The sequence below is a fragment of the Temnothorax americanus genome, unplaced genomic scaffold (genome assembly GCF_048541705.1).
Source record: "Temnothorax americanus isolate GAGA-0224 unplaced genomic scaffold, ASM4854170v1 Scaffold7, whole genome shotgun sequence".
In the NCBI taxonomy this organism is placed as follows: domain Eukaryota; kingdom Metazoa; phylum Arthropoda; class Insecta; order Hymenoptera; family Formicidae; genus Temnothorax; species Temnothorax americanus.
In genome coordinates, this window is record NW_027509792.1 from 2320302 (window position 1) to 2341744 (window position 21443).

Genomic DNA, 21443 nt, shown 5'->3' on the forward strand with positions numbered 1-21443 from the left:
TTAATTAGTCTGAGAAAGTTTAATTTTAAGCTGCTTTTGAGATCCGGCGTCCTAAAGATATATTTCAACACAGTCCATAATGCCTATATAAGTTAATGATAAATCACGTATAAATTTAATAAAAACATATACAATGCTTGTAAATCGAAACAATGTTCACCAGCGTTTACAGAGGTTAGAAACTATAACATATTGTTCAGCATTACACCACTTCGGGTAAAATAGCGTTTGTAGTATGAAATTTATGTAGAATGAAGTAAATAGCGCTAATAGCACTCCCCCAACGCACCCTTTTAAAGATACAATACATAAAATAAATACGTTTTATACATAATAGTCTCCCTATTATAATAAAAAATGTTTTGCATGCTGCTATCTATATAATTACTGACATAATTAATTAATGTTCTCAATATAAATGCCATTTATTTAGAAAAGTCATTCAGCGGACACAATTATCAGATGAATTGCCATATGTTAGCTTACCTTTTGGTATGCCAACCAACAAGTGATTCTTAAGTGTACACGTTTCTGGAATTAATTTACCGAGATGAACTTTGTACCCAAATTGTTCGGCGAACAGTTTTCTGTCCGTGTCTATAACTGTCATACATCTGTAGCCTTGCTTAGTCTTAACATTCAGTTCGTCATGCGTTTGATCCGCTGCATGACTCAGATATGAGTATTCTTTATTGTTAACGCACTCCTTGAAAACCTCGCTTCGCGGATACGTTAGCTGATGGCAGTCCTGCAACGAGCCGTAACAACAAGGGCAACACACGAAAATCGCGTTCTTCCGTATGCAACATTGAATAACCAGGTCCGTCGCTAAACCGCAAGCGTGTAACGACGTGCCGATGTCGAAATCTCCCTTGAAATAATCCAAGTTACACTGGCAAAACTTTACGTTCGTCAACCTCAGCCTTTGCACCCTCTTCTTGGCTCTGTTCAAAGATTCCTCTTTGTTTTCCAGCAGAATAACCGTGCAACGTGGCAACAAGTATGCTATCAATATTCCCAAATGGCCGCTACCCGAACAGAAATCTACAATAGTATCTCCCGCCTTCGCCAATTTCAGGACGGGTTTACACAAATTCTGCAGTTGCTCCTGTTTCCGCCGCAGCCTCGAAAGTGGCAACGAACCGCCTTCTGGGGTGGCATCAAAAGGAACGTCGGACCAGTCGAGGTTTACTTCCACGCCAAATGGCTTAACGTCAAGCTGCATTGAAATCTTCATGCCTTCGACCAACTGCAACGAATGTTCTATATCATCTTGTCTCGTGTAGATGCGGTTTTTTGGTTTGTAGCGTTTAGGATCGCTCTTGTACAAGCTTTCGTTCACTACAACTGGAAGCGTATAATGGAGCGCATCTGAATTATGGCTCTTCGACAGAGGTAGACAACTTAGGCATTTTATTATGAAGTGATCTTCTAACATTCTGTCGTACCATTTGGCTGTTAAGGGTACCAGTTTCGATATCATCTGGCACGAAAATGTATTCAGTAGAACGTGCATGCATACAAATATAATTATGTCGGATAACGTAATACACGCACCTTCCGCGTACGTGTGTTCCGGCAGACCGGTCTTATCCCGCCTAGTTATATCGAGCGCAGCAAACTTTTTGCACATTTTATACTTATACAAATTGTGTAATCTAACCGGCTGAGACATGTGGCATTCGAATCTGGCTAAGCTAACGGGCAGTTCGGATTTTTCTAAATCCTTCGAATCTAAAGACTTAAGCGTTAAAATTAAATCGATCTCGCAGAATTTAGTCCACACGCTTGCCTCGGAGCAAGCCATCAAGCAGGAGCCCTTGAAGCCTAACAACTTATTACAGTCATGAGTTGAATACTCCGGACTTGCGCTTTTCACAATCTGTCGTAATACCGTACACAAACCAGCCATGCAGCTATCTTCGTTTACAGCGACATTCGGTAATTCGCACGAGCTCGCGTAACGAGGTACCTCGCTTACATTGACAATTTCGTAGACAAAATTCGTGAGATCTATTGTGTACGCTTGTTCGGTTAAATCCTGCTTACTCGGTATTAGCTTGATGCTAATTGAAGACTCGCAATACTTTATGGTAAAAAGAGTTACCACCGTTTCTATCGGAGCGAGGCACAAGTCCGCCGTAGAATATATCGCTAAATACACTTCGTTCATTGCTCTGTTTCTCTGTGCCTATCTTAAACGAGCAGTAGAAGTAAAACTCTTCTATGTCGACTCTTGACCCCCAGCATTCACACACTAATTCGCAATTGTTTAGCTACTTTCCTGATTATTCTCTGTCTCAATATGATCTCTCTCCAATATACGGTGAAGCAAGAGACGATCGCCGCAGCAAGCATGAAACCCTCGAACTTCCAGAATGCCCTTTCCTCCAGCCAAGCCACTTTGTCGCAACTGCAATAGAAATATGTGGAAACGCAGCGTATAGAGCTAAATATAGCAAATCCTGGTAGTGGTTGAAGTGTAGTTGTAGTTCTACCTTCTCGTTATTGTTTCACCGCTCTTGCATTTCAGCACTTCCTTATATCTCGCGTGAACACAAACGCCGATGCTCTCGCTAGCAATCTCGAAGGCCGTGCATGGATGGCACTCGGATATCACCTCGTACTCCTCGCCAGAGATGCAGGAGGAATTGTTCTCGTAGTTGTCAACGTAAAGCTTGCTCGAGCTGCTCGTCCAATGGCTCTCGATAATTAGCGCTAAAACCGTTAATCTGTGGGGAATGCCCAGTTACAGAAAAAATTAAGTCGGTCCGCAAACGTTTTTGCTCGATGCAGTTACGAGCCTGTGCCAATCTGTTATTTAGCGTGAAAAATATATGAGATACTAACCCTCCTAAGAATGTAATACCTAATAACATTCGCCTCTTCGTGCAAGATTCGATCATCTCGGATTTCTGCTTTCGATTATCACGCTCTACTCTAAATTGAGGTTAAGGGATACTGTGGTGGTACTGTGGCTCCTGGCTCCCTCGCAGCTCGCAGCTCGCAGCCTGAAATCCATTCGGGGTTTCAAAAAGAAGAAGAAGAAGAAACAACAAACAAACACTCCACAGACTCCTCTGAGCATCGTTCTTGCATGGGAAGTGGGAAGTGAAACCAAGTCAAAGTTGATAATATTCGGACGCGAATCTTTTCGATAAGATGCTCCGTAAGTAAAATAATATCGTTATGAAAAATATGCTCTCGCTTATAATGAAAAGATGTGAGCAGGGATATTAGTTATTATATATGCTGTACTAACTCTCCTAACATTTATTTTTGTTAATATGATTCGACTTGTGACAAAAAACTAGTGTGTCAACTTAAATCAGAATTCTATCTTTTGCTATTTATATCGCGTGTGATCTCACTGCATATTTTTATTTACTTTGTTTTATGTCTTCTAATATTATGGATTACTTCATTGTACTGCCAGAAGAAACCCCGGAAGAGACCACCTGCGAGCCTGCGTACCAAGGATACTTCGAAGGTCATTGCAATGCAATTACAGCTTTAAGCTTTCATCCGAACGCTGATCGACTCATATCGAGTAGCCTAGACAAAACGGTAATGATGTGGCAATTGAGACATTCGTTGCCGGCTTACAAGTTCAAAGCCCACGCAGAAAGTGTCTTGGACGTGTGCTATTCGCCAAACGGAGACCTTATGGCCAGTGCTTCAAAAGATACATCTGTGAGAATTTGGGTTCCTAAAATTAAAGGATATTCGTTGGACTTTAAAGCTCACAGCTCTGCCGTGAAATCAGTACAGTTCAGCCCAAATGGAGAAGAGGTATAATTCTCGCATTTAATTAATTACAATTTATCACTGATCTTGCTGTAAGTAATTTACATAATTATTTATCGATATGTTTAGCTGGTCACCGCATCGAACGACAAAAGTGTCAAGTTATGGTTAGCACGTCACAGAAGATTTCTCATGTCGTTTATAGGACATACGTATTGGGTCAATTGCGCTAGGTTTTCTCCCGATGGTAAACTTTTGGTATCGTGCAGCGATGACAAAACGATAAAAGTATGGGACATTATCGGTGCGCGATGTGTTAAAACTTTTAACGAGATAAAAGGTTTGTTGAGCACGTCGTAATTTCGTAGTTGAGAAATATAGAGAAAATTTTTGCCACGTCAGCCCCCCGCTACATACGTGGAATTTCATCCAAACGGCACAACTATCGGATCGGCAAACGAGGACGCGTGTATTAAACTGTACGATCTGAGAACAAATTCATTATGTCAGCATTATGCTGCTCACAAAGGACCTGTGAATATGATCAAATTCCATCCAACGGGTAATTTCGTGTTAACAGCTTCGGATGACTCGACGATGAAGGTAGGTTTAAGACTTTGATTTTATGTAGCGGTTTCAATGAATTATTACCACATTTACTGATAGCAATATCGGCTAGATTTTAGATGTCCTAGAAGGCCGTCCAATTTATACTCTCAAGGGACATCACGTTGGAGTAACATCCGTAGCATTTTCAAAAGACGGTAAGTTTTTTGCTTCTGGTGGCACGGACCGACGAATTCTAATATGGAAATCTAATTTGTGTATGGATGGCCAAATCGGAAATATTCCTACACAGTCAATGCCTTCTACCGTCAAATTAGATGATGTGAGTGAAAAATCGAACAGCGACGAATGTAAAGAAATTGTACACAAGAAACGGAGCCAAGAAAAAGTAATTATTTAATGTGCAAGTATAATCTATTAAACTATACAAAGATACGATTGCATTAGAAAAAAAAGCTTTATATTAGGAACCGTTAATTTTATAAGATATTTTATTTCAGTATTTATCAGACACAGTTAAAAAATTGCATCTGAGATCAGACGACAGATTTTGTGAAGGATCATCAACAAGAAAGACTAAACCTGAAATGGTCAACATGAGGAATATCGAATCTTCTGAAAGAGATAGCGTAGCAAATGTGCTAATCCCACAAGATCAGACATCGCCTGATGCACCTTTGTCTAATCAATCCATTAAAACAGTAGAAGCACTCTGTGATCAAGTACAATCATTACACGATACTGTTAATGTACTAGAACGACGAATGACAATATTAGAAGAGACGCTTAACTACAAGCTTCCTTAGCTGTTAGCTTAGCATTCCAATCACTTGGAATAACGTGTGTCTGATGTGTATGTATGTGTGCAATGTTGACTTAATATGGAAAATGGGATTATAATTGATAAGTTTTGTCAATCATGCATATTACAAAGATCATGAAAATTTACTAATAACTAGTATTCCAGTGCCTTATTTTATGAGTAGTCAGAAATGATTAATCAAATCTACGTGAATTTGACGTCGATGAATTATTGAATACTGATTGATATCATATAATTGTTTTTGTATTAATTACGAATATTTCTGTAAGATTTCTGTGTCTCGATTAATTCTATGTCAAGTGTACAATATATGTATCGGTATATGTATGTTGCATCAGTATATGTATGCTTTCCGATTTTGCATTGATTCGATGTAGAGTAGAAGTTTTACAATAGAAGTTTTACAGAAATATTTGCAAAGTCAAGAAATAAAAACTGCTTAGGATAATACAAGACATTTTATGCATGGCCATAAATACGCTATTTTTGTACTTTTGTATATATACGAATTTAAAAAGTGTGACTTTTTTTTCTTTTTATAGGAAAGATACAATGTAAAAAATATCTTTGTTATAATATATGCCTGACATATTTAGCAGCACTTGTTACAATCACATCGCTCTTCAAATCACTCCTTTTCCTCAATGGGTCTCTAAAAATTGGCATGTTTTTCCCGTTTTGTCGATTATTTCTAAAATCTCATCCGAACCAAGCGCAGTGGTCACGAGCACCTTCTTCCCTGGTAGATCTATCTTGATGTCGTCGACACCTAGGTATATCACACGATATATTTTTACTAAAATTATAATTGTATAATTTCTATGTTTGACACTTCCACCTCCTTACACAAATTGTGTAAGGAGGTGGAAGCGTCAAACATAGAAAGAGGTGTTTAACCTCATCTTATACGTTTCGTTAATTTTTGCAGAATTAACACGTTTTCAAAGGTGTCGATAAGATAATATTCGTGGAACCTAAGCGTGCATAAGGAAACACTTTCGATCGCAAATATTCTCAAGTACCTGTTTTTTTCCTGAGCACGTTTTGCACAGCAGTCGAGCATCCCTCGCACGTCATTTCAACACTGAATTCGTGCACCTTGTAAACAGATCGCTCGTCAAACGTCGGCGTCGTCTAAATTGTTTTAATTTTATTTGAGACTAGAATATCGTTTTGTTGTTACCTGAGCTGCCATAATAACGAGATACGTCTCCGGGAATCGACGTGTCGAACGAGTTATTTCCAAATCGGGTGGACGAAGTGGGATGTGGGATGTGGGGTCGCTGTTAAAAATGTCCAGAATCTTATCTGCAGCTGTATCGTAAACACCATGATGTATACATCATGACCTCGCCCACTTCCGCGAAACAGAAGCGCTTTTGATTGGTCGGCTACGCGCGACAGTTGCCCAGCTTGTTTCACTTGGAAAAAATACCAAAGAATAATTCTATAAAATTAATTTATAAATAATTTATAAATTATAATTTTATAATAAAATATATAATAACTTAAATAATACCTATATAAGTTTATTTTTTATTTAAATATATATATATAATATGTAAAAATATTAAATTAAATAATATATTAATTGATACTAATATATAAATTAAAATTTATATTAGTATCAATTAATATTAATTTACAAAAATTGCCTCTTTAATCAAGAAAGAGGAATTTTCATGCGTACTCCAATGTGCGTGTGTATTTTAATATAGATATATATATTTGAAGTTTATATAAATTTCTCTCGCAATATACGGTACACAAAATTATAAACAGAACTCTATCCCAAATTCCGCCACGAAATTCTATACATATCTGTACTAAAATTTAAGCAACTTTAACGAAAGATTTTGTACGAAATATATATATCGCGGCAAAAAATGATGGTTAGAATTGTACGTTCCATTCCTCGATTCCCGCGCGAATATGCATGTATATGAAATATATATTAAAATTTATACATATATTGGAAATACGTATGTAAAATTATAGATAAAACTCTTTTATATTTGTACAATTACAATATTATATTTCTTAAATATAGATAAATCGCGCAAAAATATATGTTCCGATTAAACAGCCACCGTCGCGTCGCACCGAGACAGAACGTAGAATACAGCCAGTTAAACCTGTGAAAGTTAACGAAAAATTCGGCATACGTTGATCTCTTGTCGTTCGTTGAAAGTTTTCGGTATTTTTTAACCGGCCGCGGCCGCGCGCGTCGTGCCCGTGCCGCGTCGTGCCGCGTAGGAGGGGAGGCCGTGACGTCATACGCCGGCGCGGCGCGGCGGATCGATACGGCGTAGGCACCGCGCGCGCAGGCCGCGCAGTCCGTGCCAAACTGTACTAGCGGCGCGACCGTTGAACTCGAGAGCTCCGTACCTCGAAGATCGGCGCGTTTTCGACGTTGTTTTTGACGACGAGCGGACTTGTCACTCGTTTCCGTCAACGCTCGGAGTAGCGTTACCTGCGCGAGTGACTCAGTTATTATCGTTCTCCTGAGGACGTTCGCACAGGTAGGAAATGTTTGTGCTCCCTCCGCGCGCGCTCGTCACCGACGTCACTGTGCTTATTCGTGCTGTTTTCTGAACGCGCTCGTTTCGGTGATTGGCATTCCTGCTTCCTCGTTTCGCGGGAATACGCGCTACGCGAGTACACGCGTTGTGCGTGTTCAACAATTTACAAGTGTGCATATCAAGTGTTCGTCGAAATGAACGCGTCGCGCGACGCGCTCGCTCGAGACGTCGAGGCGAAGGTATGTACGGCAATTGTGAACGACGCAGTTTCGCTGTGATATTCGCGGGTGATAATCGCTCGTCCCGCCACATCTGGGACTCGCGAATCGCGAATGTGTATCATCGTGTCGCGCTTTGAACGCTGTGCCGGAATTTGTCGCGTCGACCGTCGTGTGATTTGTCTCCGATATGATTCTCTTCGTAGGGAAAAAGAGAGCTGAGTGTAGTGAGCGATAGTGTCCGTATCGAGTGATTCGAGCAACGGAACGTGAGTGCCCGTTCATAATCTCCGTATATCTCGCGTCGCGTTTAACGCTCGGCAGTCACGATTCTTCGTCGTCATACATATCGATAACGCAGTTTTGCTTTCGCGAGATTTTGTGCGTGCAATATTTAATTTCAATAGCGTATGTATCTTCGATTAACCAAGTGCGCGTCTTTATTAACCGTCCGCTCGACGTAGTATCGCGTCAAGTTGCCGACACCTCGGAACATTTCGCGTCGCATTAACGTAACGCGCCGCGCGGCGATGAATACGCGGTACGACGCGGGGCACGCGGCCGCGGCGTCGCGAATCCTTCGAATTTGCACGAAAAATTGTTACCTACCCTGCTTTTATATTACAAAGTAAAGTATACTTCCTTCCCATGGGTACGACCTTGGCGAGGTGGGAAGGCCCAGTACCCAGTACGAGGATTTTACCCAAGCAAAACTCTTGTTCCGCTTGGATAAAAATCTAAAGACGGCCGGGGAAGCTAACGTACCCTCGTCCGCCGATTTAATTGAATAAACGAACCACAGCCGGTTCGTCGAGTTTGCTTCGGGAGTGCCGAACCGTACGCGGACTAAAGGACTTTTCTAAACGGGAGTGCCGTAAAAGTATCGCGCGAGAAAGGCTTTTATTGATACGTAGTCCGCGCGCGCGTGTAGTTTATTATCCGCGAGTGTTTCTCGCGAGTGTCCTGTGCGTCGAGAGGAGAAGGAGGAAAGGAAAGAGAAAGCCTGACGTCCTGAGAGGAGGAGGAAGCCTGAGAGAGGCATCGGGCACCGGCGGAGCAACCTTGGGGTAAGTATCATCTTTTAGCTACATAAAATTAATAATGTGTTTCCATTTAATCGACGTGTTTAATTTAATGTTAAAAGTATTTAAGTTAAAAGTAATTAAAGAAAGAGAATTTGTTATCTAAAATTTTATTCCCGTAAAGATCTGTTTCGATAAACAGATAATTGTATTGCTAAATATTTTATTGAAAGACGAATTTAGAGACGCGTAAGAATTAACTTTTCAAATGTTAATAATTTTGAGCGCTTTTTTAATTTAAATCTTTCGTTTGTATGTTATAGTATTGCCGTAGCTACGTGGCTGCATAACTCCGCCCGTTGCGCATCGAATCGGTGAGTCAATGAGACATTTTTTTTATTGAGGTAACGAATCTACAAATAATTAAATATAGAGCAAAAATATATCTCGGTACGTGTCAACGTACATACAATAATTTATAGTGTGAAAATATTACATTTCGTAGATTCATTGCCTTAAAATGGACGGGCTAAAACTGATTATGGCATATATTTAATCTTGGTATCATTTTTGTTTATCGTTGTATTTACTGATTGTTATTGATTTATTGTGCCAGTGTGCTTGCGGAAATACTCGCACACTTCGCGCGCACCGAGCTCGCGAAGAGCTCGTCAAATTATGTTAACAAAACTGTCTTCTATATAAATGACTTTTAAATAAAATTGTTTAAATAAAATTTACATAATAAATTAAATTTTGGAAATTTTAGTATATTGATATCAATTTTACTTAAAACTAGAGTTAGTAATATTTTAGACACAAAAGAAAAAGTAAAATAATATTCTAATAATATAAAAGTAATGATTTTTTAAATACAAAATTTTTTTTAGATTTTTTTAAAGAATTATTTTCGTAACACTTTTTCATATAAAAGAGATAAGAATAAGTAAAATATTGTGTTAGATGTTATAAAAAAGAAATATTTGTAGATAGGAACAAATTACGAGTTACAGTTTTAGGATGTGTTTTATTTTTATATCCATTTATATATATATATATATATATATATATATATATATATATAATATATATATTCCTTTCCATATATATATATACACCTATATTTAACCAAGATCAAATATTATGTAAAAATCGATGCAAAGAAGCAATATATAGATATCTTTAGAATTTATTTGATACTCTCTAAATTTCTTGGAGTGGGAATACTGCCACTCCAGTGAGATTTCACTCTTTTGGAGTAAGATTTCACTCCAAAAGAGTGAAATCTCACTGGAGTGGCAGTATTCCTACTCCAAGAAATTTAGAGAGTAGAAAATGTGACAATTATTTATTACTAAAATTTACTTGAACGTAACATCGATTATACCCTAATTTTTTGCAGCCTATCCATCTATTTTTTATTGAAAAATTTATGCTAGATAAAGTCAAGTAGCATGACGTGAGATTCTAAATATTCTGTCGAGAAACGTTAAAAATTTTTAAATTATTTTAGAATTGATATGATATAGTACACTTATTCAGTTTTGCAATAATATATGACTACATTATATATTATTAATATATATAATGTATCAAAATAATTTTGATAGAAAGTGAAAAATATAACGAGATACATTTATATCGATAATCGTAAAATAAAGATTTGCATATATTATTTAATTATAACAATGCGGTTATTGATTAATTATAATATTTAATTATAATATTAATTGTGTACGGGAAGTTTCTTTTTCTCGGATCTCACGTCATTTTATTCTGTATCTTACTTGATATATTTTTGAGATGCGTACCGCATGAACAACATGCATAATAACGCATCTTTGTGTTTTCGCGGTCGGTTTTTTGAGAAATTTGTCATTATTTATTTTTTAATTTCGTCTACATTATAAATTTTAATTTTTCGCGAGATATAATTGAGATATTTATATGTATAACGCAATATTCATAGAACGCGAAATAAAATTTTTTTACAAACTTTTTACACGCTTGTCGTATTAAATATCGCGCGGAAATTGTCTTTCCGTAGCGATGTATAATTTTCGAACGATAATTGTCTTATAACAGCGGCGCCTCATGTACGTGCATTCGGTAATCATTTTTTGATTACCGAAAAATACACGGCCTTTGCCATGATATAAAATCCTCTCCCACTGGGTACGACCTTGCCGATGGTGGAAAGGTTCAGTACCTCGAGGTGTTAAGGGTACATATTATGGAACTTTTCAAAATGAATTCCGATCGGAATTCATTCCGAAAAGTTTCATAATAAGAACTCTGCACTCTGACGACGGGGAAGCCAAAGGGAACCCATTGCACTTCGCTGCCGATCGTATAAAAACGGCTTGTCGCGTCGCGCTTTCGAAAGTGCCGTTCAAAATCGTAGTGTTTTCGGGAATACCTTCTTTTTTTTTTAATAAAAAAGTTAGGCGTTTAAAAAATCGCGTCGCGTTGTCTCTTCGGAACGGGACACACCGCACCGCGATAGAAAAAAAGTTAGGCGTTAAAGAAATCGCGTCGCGTTGTCCCTTCGGAACGGGGCACACCGCACCGCGATAGAAAAAAAGTTAGGCGTTAAAGAAATCGCGTCTGCCTGTCATTTGTCAGACATCACGCTTGGTGGGGGCCAAGCGTGTAATAAATCTACCTGTCACTCGTCAGACATCACGCTTAGTGGGGGCTAAGCGTGTAATAAATCGACTTGTCATTCGTCAGACACCACGCTTAGTGGGGGCTAAGCGTGTAATAAATCTACCTGTCACTCGTCAGACATCACGCTTGGTGGGGGCCAAGCGTGTAATAAATCTACCTGTCACTCGTCAGACATCACGCTTAGTGGGGGCTAAACGTGTAATAAATCGACTTGTCATTCGTCAGACACCACGCTTGATGGGGGTCAAGCGTGTAATAAATCTGCCTGTCATTTGTCAGACATCACGCTTGGTGAGGGCCAAGCGTGTAATAAATCCGGTTACACGACAGTTTCCCGAAAAGTAAAGGGGATAATGTTGGTACCAACGAAAATCCCTAAGGGCGTCGTAATAATTTCTTCGGGTTAGCAACACTGTTGAAGTAGTATAGCTGTCAGTTTGCGTAACTTTTTTGACATTTTGACATATAATGTGCACGCGTGTATAATAAATATGTTACGACTGTAATAGTTTATAAATGTAAATGTAAAATACATTGTGGCACTTAAATAAAATAAAATTAAATAAAAATAACAAAAAACAAAGTGCATAGAGGATAAACGAGGTAAAAAATTATAAATAAATTATTATTATTATTATTATTAGTAATTAATATTTTTTAATTTTTTCAATGTTTTTCGATAAATATCACTCATATAGTTGTAGCATCGTTCTTCGCACTCTGGAATCAGTTTGCCATTATCTTCAACTGCCGAATGGCCAAGCGTGTAATAAATCTACCTGTCACTCGTCAGACATCACGCTTAGTGGGGGCTAAGCGTGTAATAAATCTACCTGTCACTCGTCAGACATCACGCTTAGTGGGGGCTAAACGTGTAATAAATCGACTTGTCATTCGTCAGACACCACGCTTGATGGGGGTCAAGCGTGTAATAAATCTACCTGTCACTCGTCAGACATCACGCTTAGTGGGGGCTAAACGTGTAATAAATCGACTTGTCATTCGTCAGACACCACGCTTGATGGGGGTCAAGCGTGTAATAAATTTGCCTGTCATTTGTCAGACATCACGCTTAGTGGGGGCTGATTCGGCAGTTGAAGATAATGGCAAACTGATTCCAGAGTGCGAAGAACGATGCTACAACTATATGAGTGATATTTATCGAAAAACATTGAAAAAATTAAAAAATATTAATTACTAATAATAATAATAATAATAATTTATTTATAATTTTTTACCTCGTTTATCCTCTATGCACTTTGTTTTTTGTTATTTTTATTTAATTTTATTTTATTTAAGTGCCACAATGTATTTTACATTTACATTTATAAACTATTACAGTCGTAACATATTTATTATACACGCGTGCACATTATATGTCAAAATGTCAAAAAAGTTACGCAAACTGACAGCTATACTACTTCAACAGTGTTGCTAACCCGTAGAAATTATTACGACGCCCTTAGGGATTTTCGTTGGTACCAACATTATCCCCTCTACTTTTCGGGAAACTGTCGTGTAACCATAAATCCTTCGGTCACTCGTTAGACCGTGTAGGTTTTTTAGCCGGTAGGAGTCCGGCATACCCGTCTGCACCTCCTGGGGGGCGGCGGTACTCATGATGAGTTTTTCCTACAAAAAAAAAAAAAAAAAAAAAAAAGACCACACTTAGAGGGCTAAGCGTGTAAGAAATCCTGTTGTCACTCGTTAGACAACTCTTTACTTAATCGAATCGTTCATTTGAAGTACGCAGGTGAAAAAAAAAAAACAGATTTTCAAGTCATAGTATAAGTTTCAATTTTTATCGAATATTGATAATAATTAATTGGTCACTCAGGATATTTTACAAAATCACTTGGCTAAAAGTGTCGTCAGCTCTTCGACTAAATAATTAGTTTACTTCACTAAAAGTTCATTTCATTTCAATATTTATTATTCATTTATTTATTTATTTTTTATGTGGCTTGCAATGATGTATAGAACAGCGAGTGACAAATTTTTGCCGTAATTAAGACTTTATGTACTGTCTCTGGTCAAATTTCACATTTGAGAATCTATTACAGATTCTCCGAACCCGAAAATAATTAAACATTTACTTTAACGTTTCTCGAGTGGACATTTGAAACGCATAGGTGCTACCTAAGTATTTATATATTATCCTTACAAATTTTAAATTTTATATTTATTAATATTTATTTAATTATATTTGCAATTTATATATATATATATATATTCATCCTCGCTCGAAGCTTGCCGAGCGCCGGGCTGGCCGAGCGCGGCCGCGGCGGCCAGAATATCTCCTCCAGCTGGCCAGTTCGGACACGAACCATTAGCACGGACGCAAACCATGTGCGGTTACCGAGCGAAACGACGTAGTTGAGTTGCACGTTGCACTTTCTCAGGCGGCGCGTCGGAAAATGTAACACACGAAAATTGACGAAAATGGCCGGGATACATCATGGTAAGGTAAACACTACATCCCACTTCGTCCACCCGATTTGGAAATAACTCGTTTGACACGTCGATTCCCGCGGAGACGTATCTCGTTATCATAGCAGCTCAGGTAACAACAAAACGATATTCTAGTCTCAAATAAAATTAAAACAATTTAGACGATGCCGACGTTTGACGAGCGATCTGTTTACAAGGTGCACGAATTCAGTGTTGAAAAAGTCGATGTCACAGCACAAAGATATTTCGCATTAATTTTGCGTAGGACCGCCGTGCTTAAAAAAAGCACAAAACACTAGGGCTATATTTTTTTTACCAGAAAAGTTACTTTACACGCGTACTTGGTTCTTTATTATAGACAAGAATAGCTTTAGAAGTTAAATTCTCTCTCTTTCAATTTTAAATAAAAAATTCGTGAAAATATTCCTGTGAACTAATTTTGATCACGTAAATACACCCTTTTAAAAGTTAAATAACTAATGATTGTAATGAATATGTAATTACTAGGAAAATGATAAAATATCATCTTCCTATGTAATTCTTCAATCTAATAAGTACTATAAATAAAACCTTTTGTACAGCATTTGTGCTACAGTTTTTATTTTCATCCTTGCATCTTAACATAAGGTAGAAAAGTATTACGGTTGAATGCCTAGTAGTTGTCAAACTCTCTGTATACCTCAGGACTGTCCTTTCAGGCTGCGGCTACGCGAGGAACAAGCTTACATCCTACTTACAACATGGATTTTGCGAGCATTTCGGGTAAAGGATGAACTTGTGATACAGATTTTTTTCCAGATCGACTATAAATTTTTCCCAAGTTTTTCCTTCTCTTCCTGTTTTGGGACCGCGACGGAAGTTTTCTATTCCTACAACTTTCGATGGCGAGTAGCGAGTGAAATGTACAAATGTGTGATAAAATTTGTCCCTGTTGTATCTATACGATTGTTCTCACGAATGAGGACATATAGACCGGCACGGACGGCGACGGGATTATTGGATGCCTTGTGCGAATGAGAGATCTTATCACAGTAATCAGTTCGGCTCGTACTGAGAGAATACCTGCTTTGCTCGTTTCATCTAATCGGATACTCTGTCGATCATCGATCTCTATCATGCGTGTACATACCACTCATCCATACATTTGTCTATAGTCTAATTTTGCACACTCACAATCAGTCATATTGCTCTATGATGTTAGTGATAATCCTTAGTCGTTATCCTATCCGCAGGGATACACGATGGGATCATACATACTGTAGCTCGAAAAGCTTTGTCCTTTCCGTTTATCCCGAATGATAGCATAGTTGTATCCTTTTTTCTCTCCCTTCTTGTTATTCGCCTGACACATGGGGAGGGGAGGGGGGAATTCATACACTGATTTTTACACCGACGAGGACCGGGGTAATTTATAAATATCGCAGCTTGTTTTACGCTTATCGATGGTTATAGGGCCATGTCTCTTACATTTATTCGTCCAAACGAAGCATTGGGATTAGTGACAACAATGCGGCTGAAATGCAATTTTGTATAACAAATTGTACTCGTGACGAAGCAGGGTTTAATAGTATTTTAGCTTTAGCTTTGGCGCATTTGTCAATCGGATCGGGGACGATCCGAAAGACACATATGGGGATCGCAATATACTGGCAGCCTGTAATTTGCAATTTTTGAGACTATCATTCCCCAATTACATATACATATGTTTTTGCAATCTTATGTGTATTAATTAAGCGGTGTAACGAGACTCGAGATCTTTCATTCAAATATATATCCGTTCTCCCAGTAAAAATATATGAGGAGGCTATTAGTTCGGTCTTGATGAAAAGACGAGTCACAGATACATGCAAACCTGCGCGAGAGAGCTCCGTGGAATGCTACGGCATCAACGGGTGTGGGAATAATTTGAGCACGACGTTACGAAATGATCATCGCTAACTGAGACTCGTTTTGACGGTAATCTATTCTATTTCTTAGTATTCGATGTAAATGCGATGCAAACACGTTGCGATGTAAATCATAAAAGTATAATCTCGAATGCTGAACGCAAGAGTCTCAATGGATTGGAAGATGGTTATATTCCAAAAAGAAAAATGCAATTTTTTTTGTACTAGTAAAGAGATGCGCTTTGTCGCAAACGGTGGTATATGGCGTGACGCAATTCTGGAGATAAAAACTGCGATTACTTCGTCATATTGTTCACACTCAGTCCGTCGGACTGACCGGATTATAGCCTGATGGCGGGTTAGCGTGAATCCAGCGTCAGAGAAAGCTGTAAGTGTTCTGAACCGCTCTGCCGGTGGACGAAGCCGAGCCTTGTTGTTCCGCAATGGTGCTCTGTTGCTCTAGTCTCTCCAACGACTCCACACGCGTTCTTATAGAACCACCATAAGTGCGTACCTATTTTATTAACATCTCGTTAAGTATCGATAAATATTCTTAATCTTTCTATTTTATTAGAAGTTTCTCTTAAAGTTTCTGGATGTTAGAAGCCATATAAAATATACACGTATCAATGTCAGAAAAAGGCTTGTCAATATTTCAGAAAATAAAATTAATTGTTAGTTACGGTATAAAAGAAACTTAATTTTGTGATAATTGAAAAAAATTACACGATCTAGATTCACCATAAGAAATATTGACGAAAATTTTTCTAACATTTTTGCAGAAGTACATATAAGCAAATAGGATATTTCACGTCCAGAATATTAATATTATTAGTGGTGCTTTTTTATAACTTCCTAATATTAATGTTGCAAGTGATTTAATTTTAAAAGTATAAAATTTAAAATTATATAGGGTGCTAATTGGATATAATGATTTCTGGACGCTCCTTTATTGCTTAAAGCAAGGTTGAAACATAAATCTCTTATAATATAATAAAATAATAAAGCACACCAGAAATTTCAAGAAAAAGCTTTTACTAAAAGCGAGCTCCTTGTCCCACGGTCATGTTTCTCTGAATACTATATAATTCTCACACATTTATATCATTCGAAACTTTTCACAAAAATTTTATCACGTGGCGATAATTTTGCGTATTTAGGCGAATGATATACAAATTTAATCAAATCATTATTTAAAAAATAATAAATAAGTAAAAGATATAAAAGTGTATCGTAACATAACATACCTTGGATAAGAAAATTAGAAAAAATATGTACACTATGTAAATATACATATGAAAGTAAGGAATTTTTAATAACACATTATTTGCCCTTTTTTGGAGTATATATTTTTTGAACATACTATATTAAATAAATTATAACAAATATATCAGATTTTGTGGAAAAAAGAATACATAAATAGGGGTTGCGTTGCATTTAACTTTGTATATCAATCTACACAAATTTCCATCAAGTTTCCAGCGAGTTTACACAAATGCAGACACCGATTAAATCTGTCCTGTCATCATCGACCATACGATAAATATGGGCGCTCTTTAGCTGGTTATCTACTCACTGTCTGTAGATTAGACTTCAGACTGTGGGTGTTGGCCACTCGCGCTCACACAAGAGGAGTTAGACTTCCACTGCAGACTCTTACTTCTCTGGGCTCCAGAGCTGCCGGAGGTCTCCTCTCTTGCGACTGTTGCACATTCGAGCCACTCGCCACGTTATGGTGTCCCGATCGCGATGCGTGGTTCGTCGCCACTACATACTCCGCTAAAGTAACATCCGCAGTCCCGCCAGATTCGAGTGGTATCGCATTCTGGCGAAAGTGTTCGAGCATATCGTATATCGCAGGAAAGCATAGATGTTGGACTCGGCAATGACCTTGATCATTTAACGTCATCCGTAAATGCTGTAATGAAAATGATACGTGTTTAATGATGAAACATTATTTAATTATTCATCGTGTTATTAAGCGTTGAAGATGATCTCTGTAGTTACTTTTGCTCTTCCTTGGAAATTAAAAGTTAACACAAATTCGCCTTTTCTAGTCTCGCTCTGCCGAACCAGGAACACCCCGTGACCGTTGGCTGCACTGTGTAACACAAGCTGCGCGGCGTCCGAGCGAGGAAGGGTGCCATGAAACCACGGGTATTCTCGTAAGCTACTCGATAAATCCAGCTCGCCTTCATTAGCAGGCACTGCGGGCAAACAAATGTATGAATTTTTTTATTTATTCTGAATTATACTTGCCTGACGACGTTCATTCTTGTAATTCGCACAAATTTATTCCTTACTTTGCTCGATTTCTTGCTGAGAGGAACATAATTCTAGATTACTACTGCTGCGCATATGGAGTCTCGGAGGTAATTCCGGCGGATTGCCCTGCGAGTCGTCGCCGTGTTCGTGACTGGCGGATCGGAAGCTCTTACTCGCCGAGTTGGCTCGTAATCGATCACTGTCGGATCCGATAGCCAGCGAACCGTGGCCCAGGGAATCGCCTAAAGAGTCACCCGGTCCGGAGCCAGGAACGCTGGAGCTTTGCTGCACCGTTCGCATGCAATATCTAATCGTCGCCAACCACGATTTCATGTCGTTCGAGTCGTGCGCCTCGATGACAAATTCCATATTTTGGGTCTTCAGGACGAACGTGTTCTCGTGATCCGGCATTTCCAGCGGCGTGGTTTCCCTCGCTTCCGTTATCGCCGAGCAAAAGACGCCGCTCCGCGGTTTCACTGCCTTTGGCGGGGAATAGAACTCCAACATGTAGCCACCGATGGCCTTTATCAAAGCTAGCCGCGACTTTTCCCATTTCTGCGTCCCGTCTATGTTCTCCCCCATCAAGGAATTAACGATTCCCTCCTTACGGCATTCCACCACGATTTTCGACAACTTTGCCTTGGAGTGTTTATCCTTGCGGTGTTCACTGTAGGACAATTCGACCTCGTCGCTCTGTTGCTTGTGGAAGAAACTCTTGCCCTTTTTAAGTCCCTTAAAGGACAATCTGCGGAAGAAAGGTTTGTGGGCGGGCTTCGGCGACACTGCCTCCCCGTCATGTTCAGAATAGTCGCTGAATTCCTCGTGCGAGGACGCACGGACCGGTGCATTAGTATTTTGGCTCGCAAGATTTACGTCTCTTTCATTGGATATCACGCTCCTAGTGTCGTGCAACGACAGCGATCTAAAAAAGATACAAGAACAACGTTACTATTACACGAATAACATAAAAGCTTTCAAAAAAAAGAATAATTATTCAATAAAATGTATACGTTCTTATAAGACATATAAGTAAAATAACTGAAATTATAAACGATTCCTTGTTTAAAATAAAAAGTTAAAATTTCTAGGTTTCTATCCTCTCCTTATACACGCCATTCAACGCCATTAAAATTTCTTTGTGTTTTCTACATTTTTGTGAAATTTATAACAAACACAAGCACCTAATTTGCAAATTCTAACTTGTTTCTCATTTTCCTTCACAAATTATTATTTAACCGAAAGCTGCGCACGAAACTCAAGCCTTTCCTCCGATCGTTCGCCATTCAGACGATTACTCCAAATGTTTACTTCCCGACGTGCGAGACTAGGTTAATGATCTCTCTACTACCGCTCTATACTCTACGTGACAGCCGTGCGACGGCCGCGCGTAAAAAAAAAGGCCGCGTGTTCGCACCTCACGCTCTGCCGCAGGTACTCGCTCTCGAAGTGCTCGCAGAAGCTCTCGACGAACTTGCGGAGGAAGTCGCGATGCGAGAGATTGGCGCGGGTGCTCTCGGGCAGGTTCAGGCTAACGTAGGCGCAGAAAGCCTTGGCGAATTCGGAGGCTGAGGCGCGGGCGTGTCTCTCGCAGAACTCGATCCAGCCGGTCGCTGCTTCCGGCGACGCGGCGGTCGCCGTGGACGACGTGGCCGTCGTCGTAACCGGTGCCGTCGCCGCTGTCGTCGCCGTCACCGTCACCGTCGCCGTCGCCGCCGCCGCCGCCGCCGCCGTCGTCGCCGTCACCGTCGTCGTCGTCGTCGTCGTCGTCGTCGTCGTTGACGTTGACGCGATCTCCGTAGCTATCGTCGTCGTCGACGTCGACGTCGTTGTTATCGGCGACGCAGTCGTTACCGTCGCGCTAATCGCCGGCGGTATCGCGGTGCTCGCTGTCGGCGTGCTCGCGGCGTAAACACTCATTACCGGCGTCTGGCTCGCGTAGGGGGCGGAAGATCTCCCCCGCCCCTTGTGCCGCCACCGCTGCCCCGCTGATGCTCCGAGGGTCCCTTCACGATCGCGAACGTCGTCGCCGCCGTTGTTGAGGGTGACCGTGACCGAAGGACATAGCACACCCCGCCAGAGAGTTTTTCGCTCCTCGTTAATTCACTCGCGTCTACCGTCTACCTGCGACGGCCGCGACGGTCTCTCCTGACTCCTCTCCCCGTCTGCCCTATCCGTCTCTTTCGTCTGTACCTCCCGCCGCCGCCGCCGCCGCCGCCGGGTAAACGATAGGGATCATCGGCGACTTTTGTCCGAGATTTCACGTCGGTGACCGCGCGTCGATCTTATCGCGCGCGTGCCACAGTCAAGGACTCGCACTGACTCGCACGCGTGATACTCGCGCGTTCGTAACCGTCGTATACATCAGGCATTACGAAGCACACGGCCACACGCGCGAAATGCGTGATATAAGTACGCGCGACTCGCGAAAGTCGCGAATACCACTGCAGCGGCGCCGGGCGCAGCGCGCAGCGCACTCTGCTCTACTCTCTCTCTCTCTCTCTCTTTATTTCTTTCTCTTTAGGTGCGAATTCATGGGACGCTCGTTTCAGCGTATCGCGAGATCGCGTGATTTCGATCTGACGCTAGCGTCAAGCAAAGAAAGCTGGATTTTCTCAGCTTGAAAGCAGCGCGAAGACGCCGAAATTTTGACGCTGTTTTCCTTTTCATGAATTTCAATTGACGCCGGCGTGGTGGTCATGCGACCGTCTTGCCGCTGAAAATGAGCGTCGAGCGTCAGCATGAAAAGGCACCTTTTTTGTCTTCTGTCTTTCTCCCGCGTGGTCCGTGCGTGGTCCCCGCTCTTCCGCACATGGAAATCCACATTTACATCTTCCCCGTCACCCTATCAGAATTGGGCGTGCTCGTATTATTATTTGTGCACCTGCAATCTTGATGTTAATTATTCGACCTTGCGTAGCGTGGAAAGATTTCTTATATTTTCTCAGAAGTTTTCTAAAGGCCATTGCACGTAACAAAATTTTAGTCATACGCGTAAGGCCGTAAGAAAATAGACCCAATCACACTTGATTAATATTCTTCGAGCTCAAGGTGAGAATAATCGACTGTGCGTGGTCTATTTCCTTACGGCCTTACGCGTATGACTAAAACTTTGTTACGTGCAATGGCCTTTAAGAATTTGTCATATTTTAGATATTTATATTTAGGAAAAAATATGTAAAATTTCTTTAGATTATATACCGTCAGAAATAATTGGACGAAGATTTTTAGAATTAATTAATACTTTCAGCATTTGTATGAAAAAGCTTAAATTC

General features: G+C 40.0%; 5 protein-coding genes and 1 long non-coding RNA gene across 7 annotated transcripts in view; 2 read left to right on the top strand and 4 right to left on the bottom strand.

The window, feature by feature from the left end:
- Gstcd (glutathione S-transferase, C-terminal domain containing) overlaps nucleotides 1-2173 on the bottom strand; it is a 4270-nt gene extending 2097 nt beyond the window's left edge. The window contains exon 1 of the mRNA XM_077422195.1: nucleotides 1-2173. This exon is cut by the window's left edge and continues 2097 nt beyond it. Coding sequence (XP_077278321.1) covers nucleotides 443-2173 — 1731 coding nt within the window. The 3' untranslated portion in view covers nucleotides 1-442.
- Nucleotides 2174-2250: 77 nt separating this feature from the next.
- Nucleotides 2251-2987, bottom strand: Jtbr (jumping translocation breakpoint protein JTBR). The gene is made up of 3 exons (XM_077422203.1): nucleotides 2851-2987; nucleotides 2499-2732; nucleotides 2251-2413 (listed from the first exon to the last, which is right to left on the bottom strand). Exons 1-3 carry the CDS (start codon nucleotides 2904-2906, stop codon nucleotides 2251-2253), a joined length of 453 nt encoding a protein of 150 aa, XP_077278329.1. The 5' UTR covers nucleotides 2907-2987.
- Nucleotides 2988-3026: 39 nt separating this feature from the next.
- On the top strand, nucleotides 3027-5783 carry Poc1 (Proteome of centrioles 1). Its single transcript, XM_077422197.1, has 6 exons — nucleotides 3027-3169; nucleotides 3437-3792; nucleotides 3877-4087; nucleotides 4151-4350; nucleotides 4427-4702; nucleotides 4815-5783. The coding sequence occupies exons 1-6, from the start codon at nucleotides 3163-3165 to the stop codon at nucleotides 5118-5120; spliced, it is 1356 nt and encodes a 451-aa protein (XP_077278323.1). The 5' UTR covers nucleotides 3027-3162; the 3' UTR covers nucleotides 5121-5783.
- On the bottom strand, nucleotides 5577-6485 carry Atox1 (Antioxidant 1 copper chaperone). The gene is made up of 3 exons (XM_077422204.1): nucleotides 6321-6485; nucleotides 6160-6235; nucleotides 5577-5906 (listed from the first exon to the last, which is right to left on the bottom strand). The coding sequence occupies exons 1-3, from the start codon at nucleotides 6330-6332 to the stop codon at nucleotides 5779-5781; spliced, it is 216 nt and encodes a 71-aa protein (XP_077278330.1). The 5' UTR covers nucleotides 6333-6485; the 3' UTR covers nucleotides 5577-5778.
- Nucleotides 6486-13816: 7331 nt separating this feature from the next.
- LOC143906259 (uncharacterized) lies at nucleotides 13817-18739 on the top strand. The gene is made up of 3 exons (XR_013259470.1): nucleotides 13817-14132; nucleotides 17964-18129; nucleotides 18247-18739. It is a non-coding gene; the product is annotated as an uncharacterized LOC143906259 (long non-coding RNA).
- Nucleotides 14824-20846, bottom strand: Lnk (SH2B adapter-like protein Lnk). 2 transcript variants are annotated; one of them, XM_077422193.1, is made up of 5 exons: nucleotides 19586-20846; nucleotides 18210-19093; nucleotides 17914-18113; nucleotides 17567-17824; nucleotides 14824-16420 (listed from the first exon to the last, which is right to left on the bottom strand). In XM_077422193.1, exons 1-5 carry the CDS (start codon nucleotides 20086-20088, stop codon nucleotides 16283-16285), a joined length of 1983 nt encoding a protein of 660 aa, XP_077278319.1. In that variant the 5' UTR covers nucleotides 20089-20846; the 3' UTR covers nucleotides 14824-16282. The 2 variants fall into 2 exon arrangements, with proteins under 2 accessions (XP_077278319.1, XP_077278320.1); XM_077422194.1 differs by having other exon boundaries at nucleotides 16365-16420; nucleotides 17483-17824; nucleotides 19586-20646.
- Between the last annotated feature and the right edge of the window lie 597 nt (nucleotides 20847-21443).

Coding starts and splice junctions, on each gene's coding strand:
- Lnk (XM_077422193.1), bottom strand. CDS start 20,088: ATGAGTGTTTACGCCGCGAGCACGCCGACAGCGAGCACCGCGATACCG. Junction 19,094..19,585: donor TACCTGCGGCAGAGCGTGAG/GTGCGAACACGC, acceptor TATCTTTTTTAG/ATCGCTGTCGTTGCACGACA. Junction 16,421..17,566: donor CAGCTCTGGAGCCCAGAGAA/GTAAGAGTCTGC, acceptor TTAATAAAATAG/GTACGCACTTATGGTGGTTC.
- Poc1 (XM_077422197.1), top strand. Junction 4,351..4,426: donor CGGATGACTCGACGATGAAG/GTAGGTTTAAGA, acceptor AATATCGGCTAG/ATTTTAGATGTCCTAGAAGG. Junction 4,703..4,814: donor AGAAACGGAGCCAAGAAAAA/GTAATTATTTAA, acceptor ATTTTATTTCAG/TATTTATCAGACACAGTTAA.
- Atox1 (XM_077422204.1), bottom strand. Junction 5,907..6,159: donor CGTGCTCAGGAAAAAAACAG/GTACTTGAGAAT, acceptor TGATATACCTAG/GTGTCGACGACATCAAGATA.
- Jtbr (XM_077422203.1), bottom strand. CDS start 2,906: ATGATCGAATCTTGCACGAAGAGGCGAATGTTATTAGGTATTACATTC. Junction 2,733..2,850: donor GGTATTACATTCTTAGGAGG/GTTAGTATCTCA, acceptor CATTCCCCACAG/ATTAACGGTTTTAGCGCTAA. Junction 2,414..2,498: donor GGTGAAACAATAACGAGAAG/GTAGAACTACAA, acceptor TTTCTATTGCAG/TTGCGACAAAGTGGCTTGGC.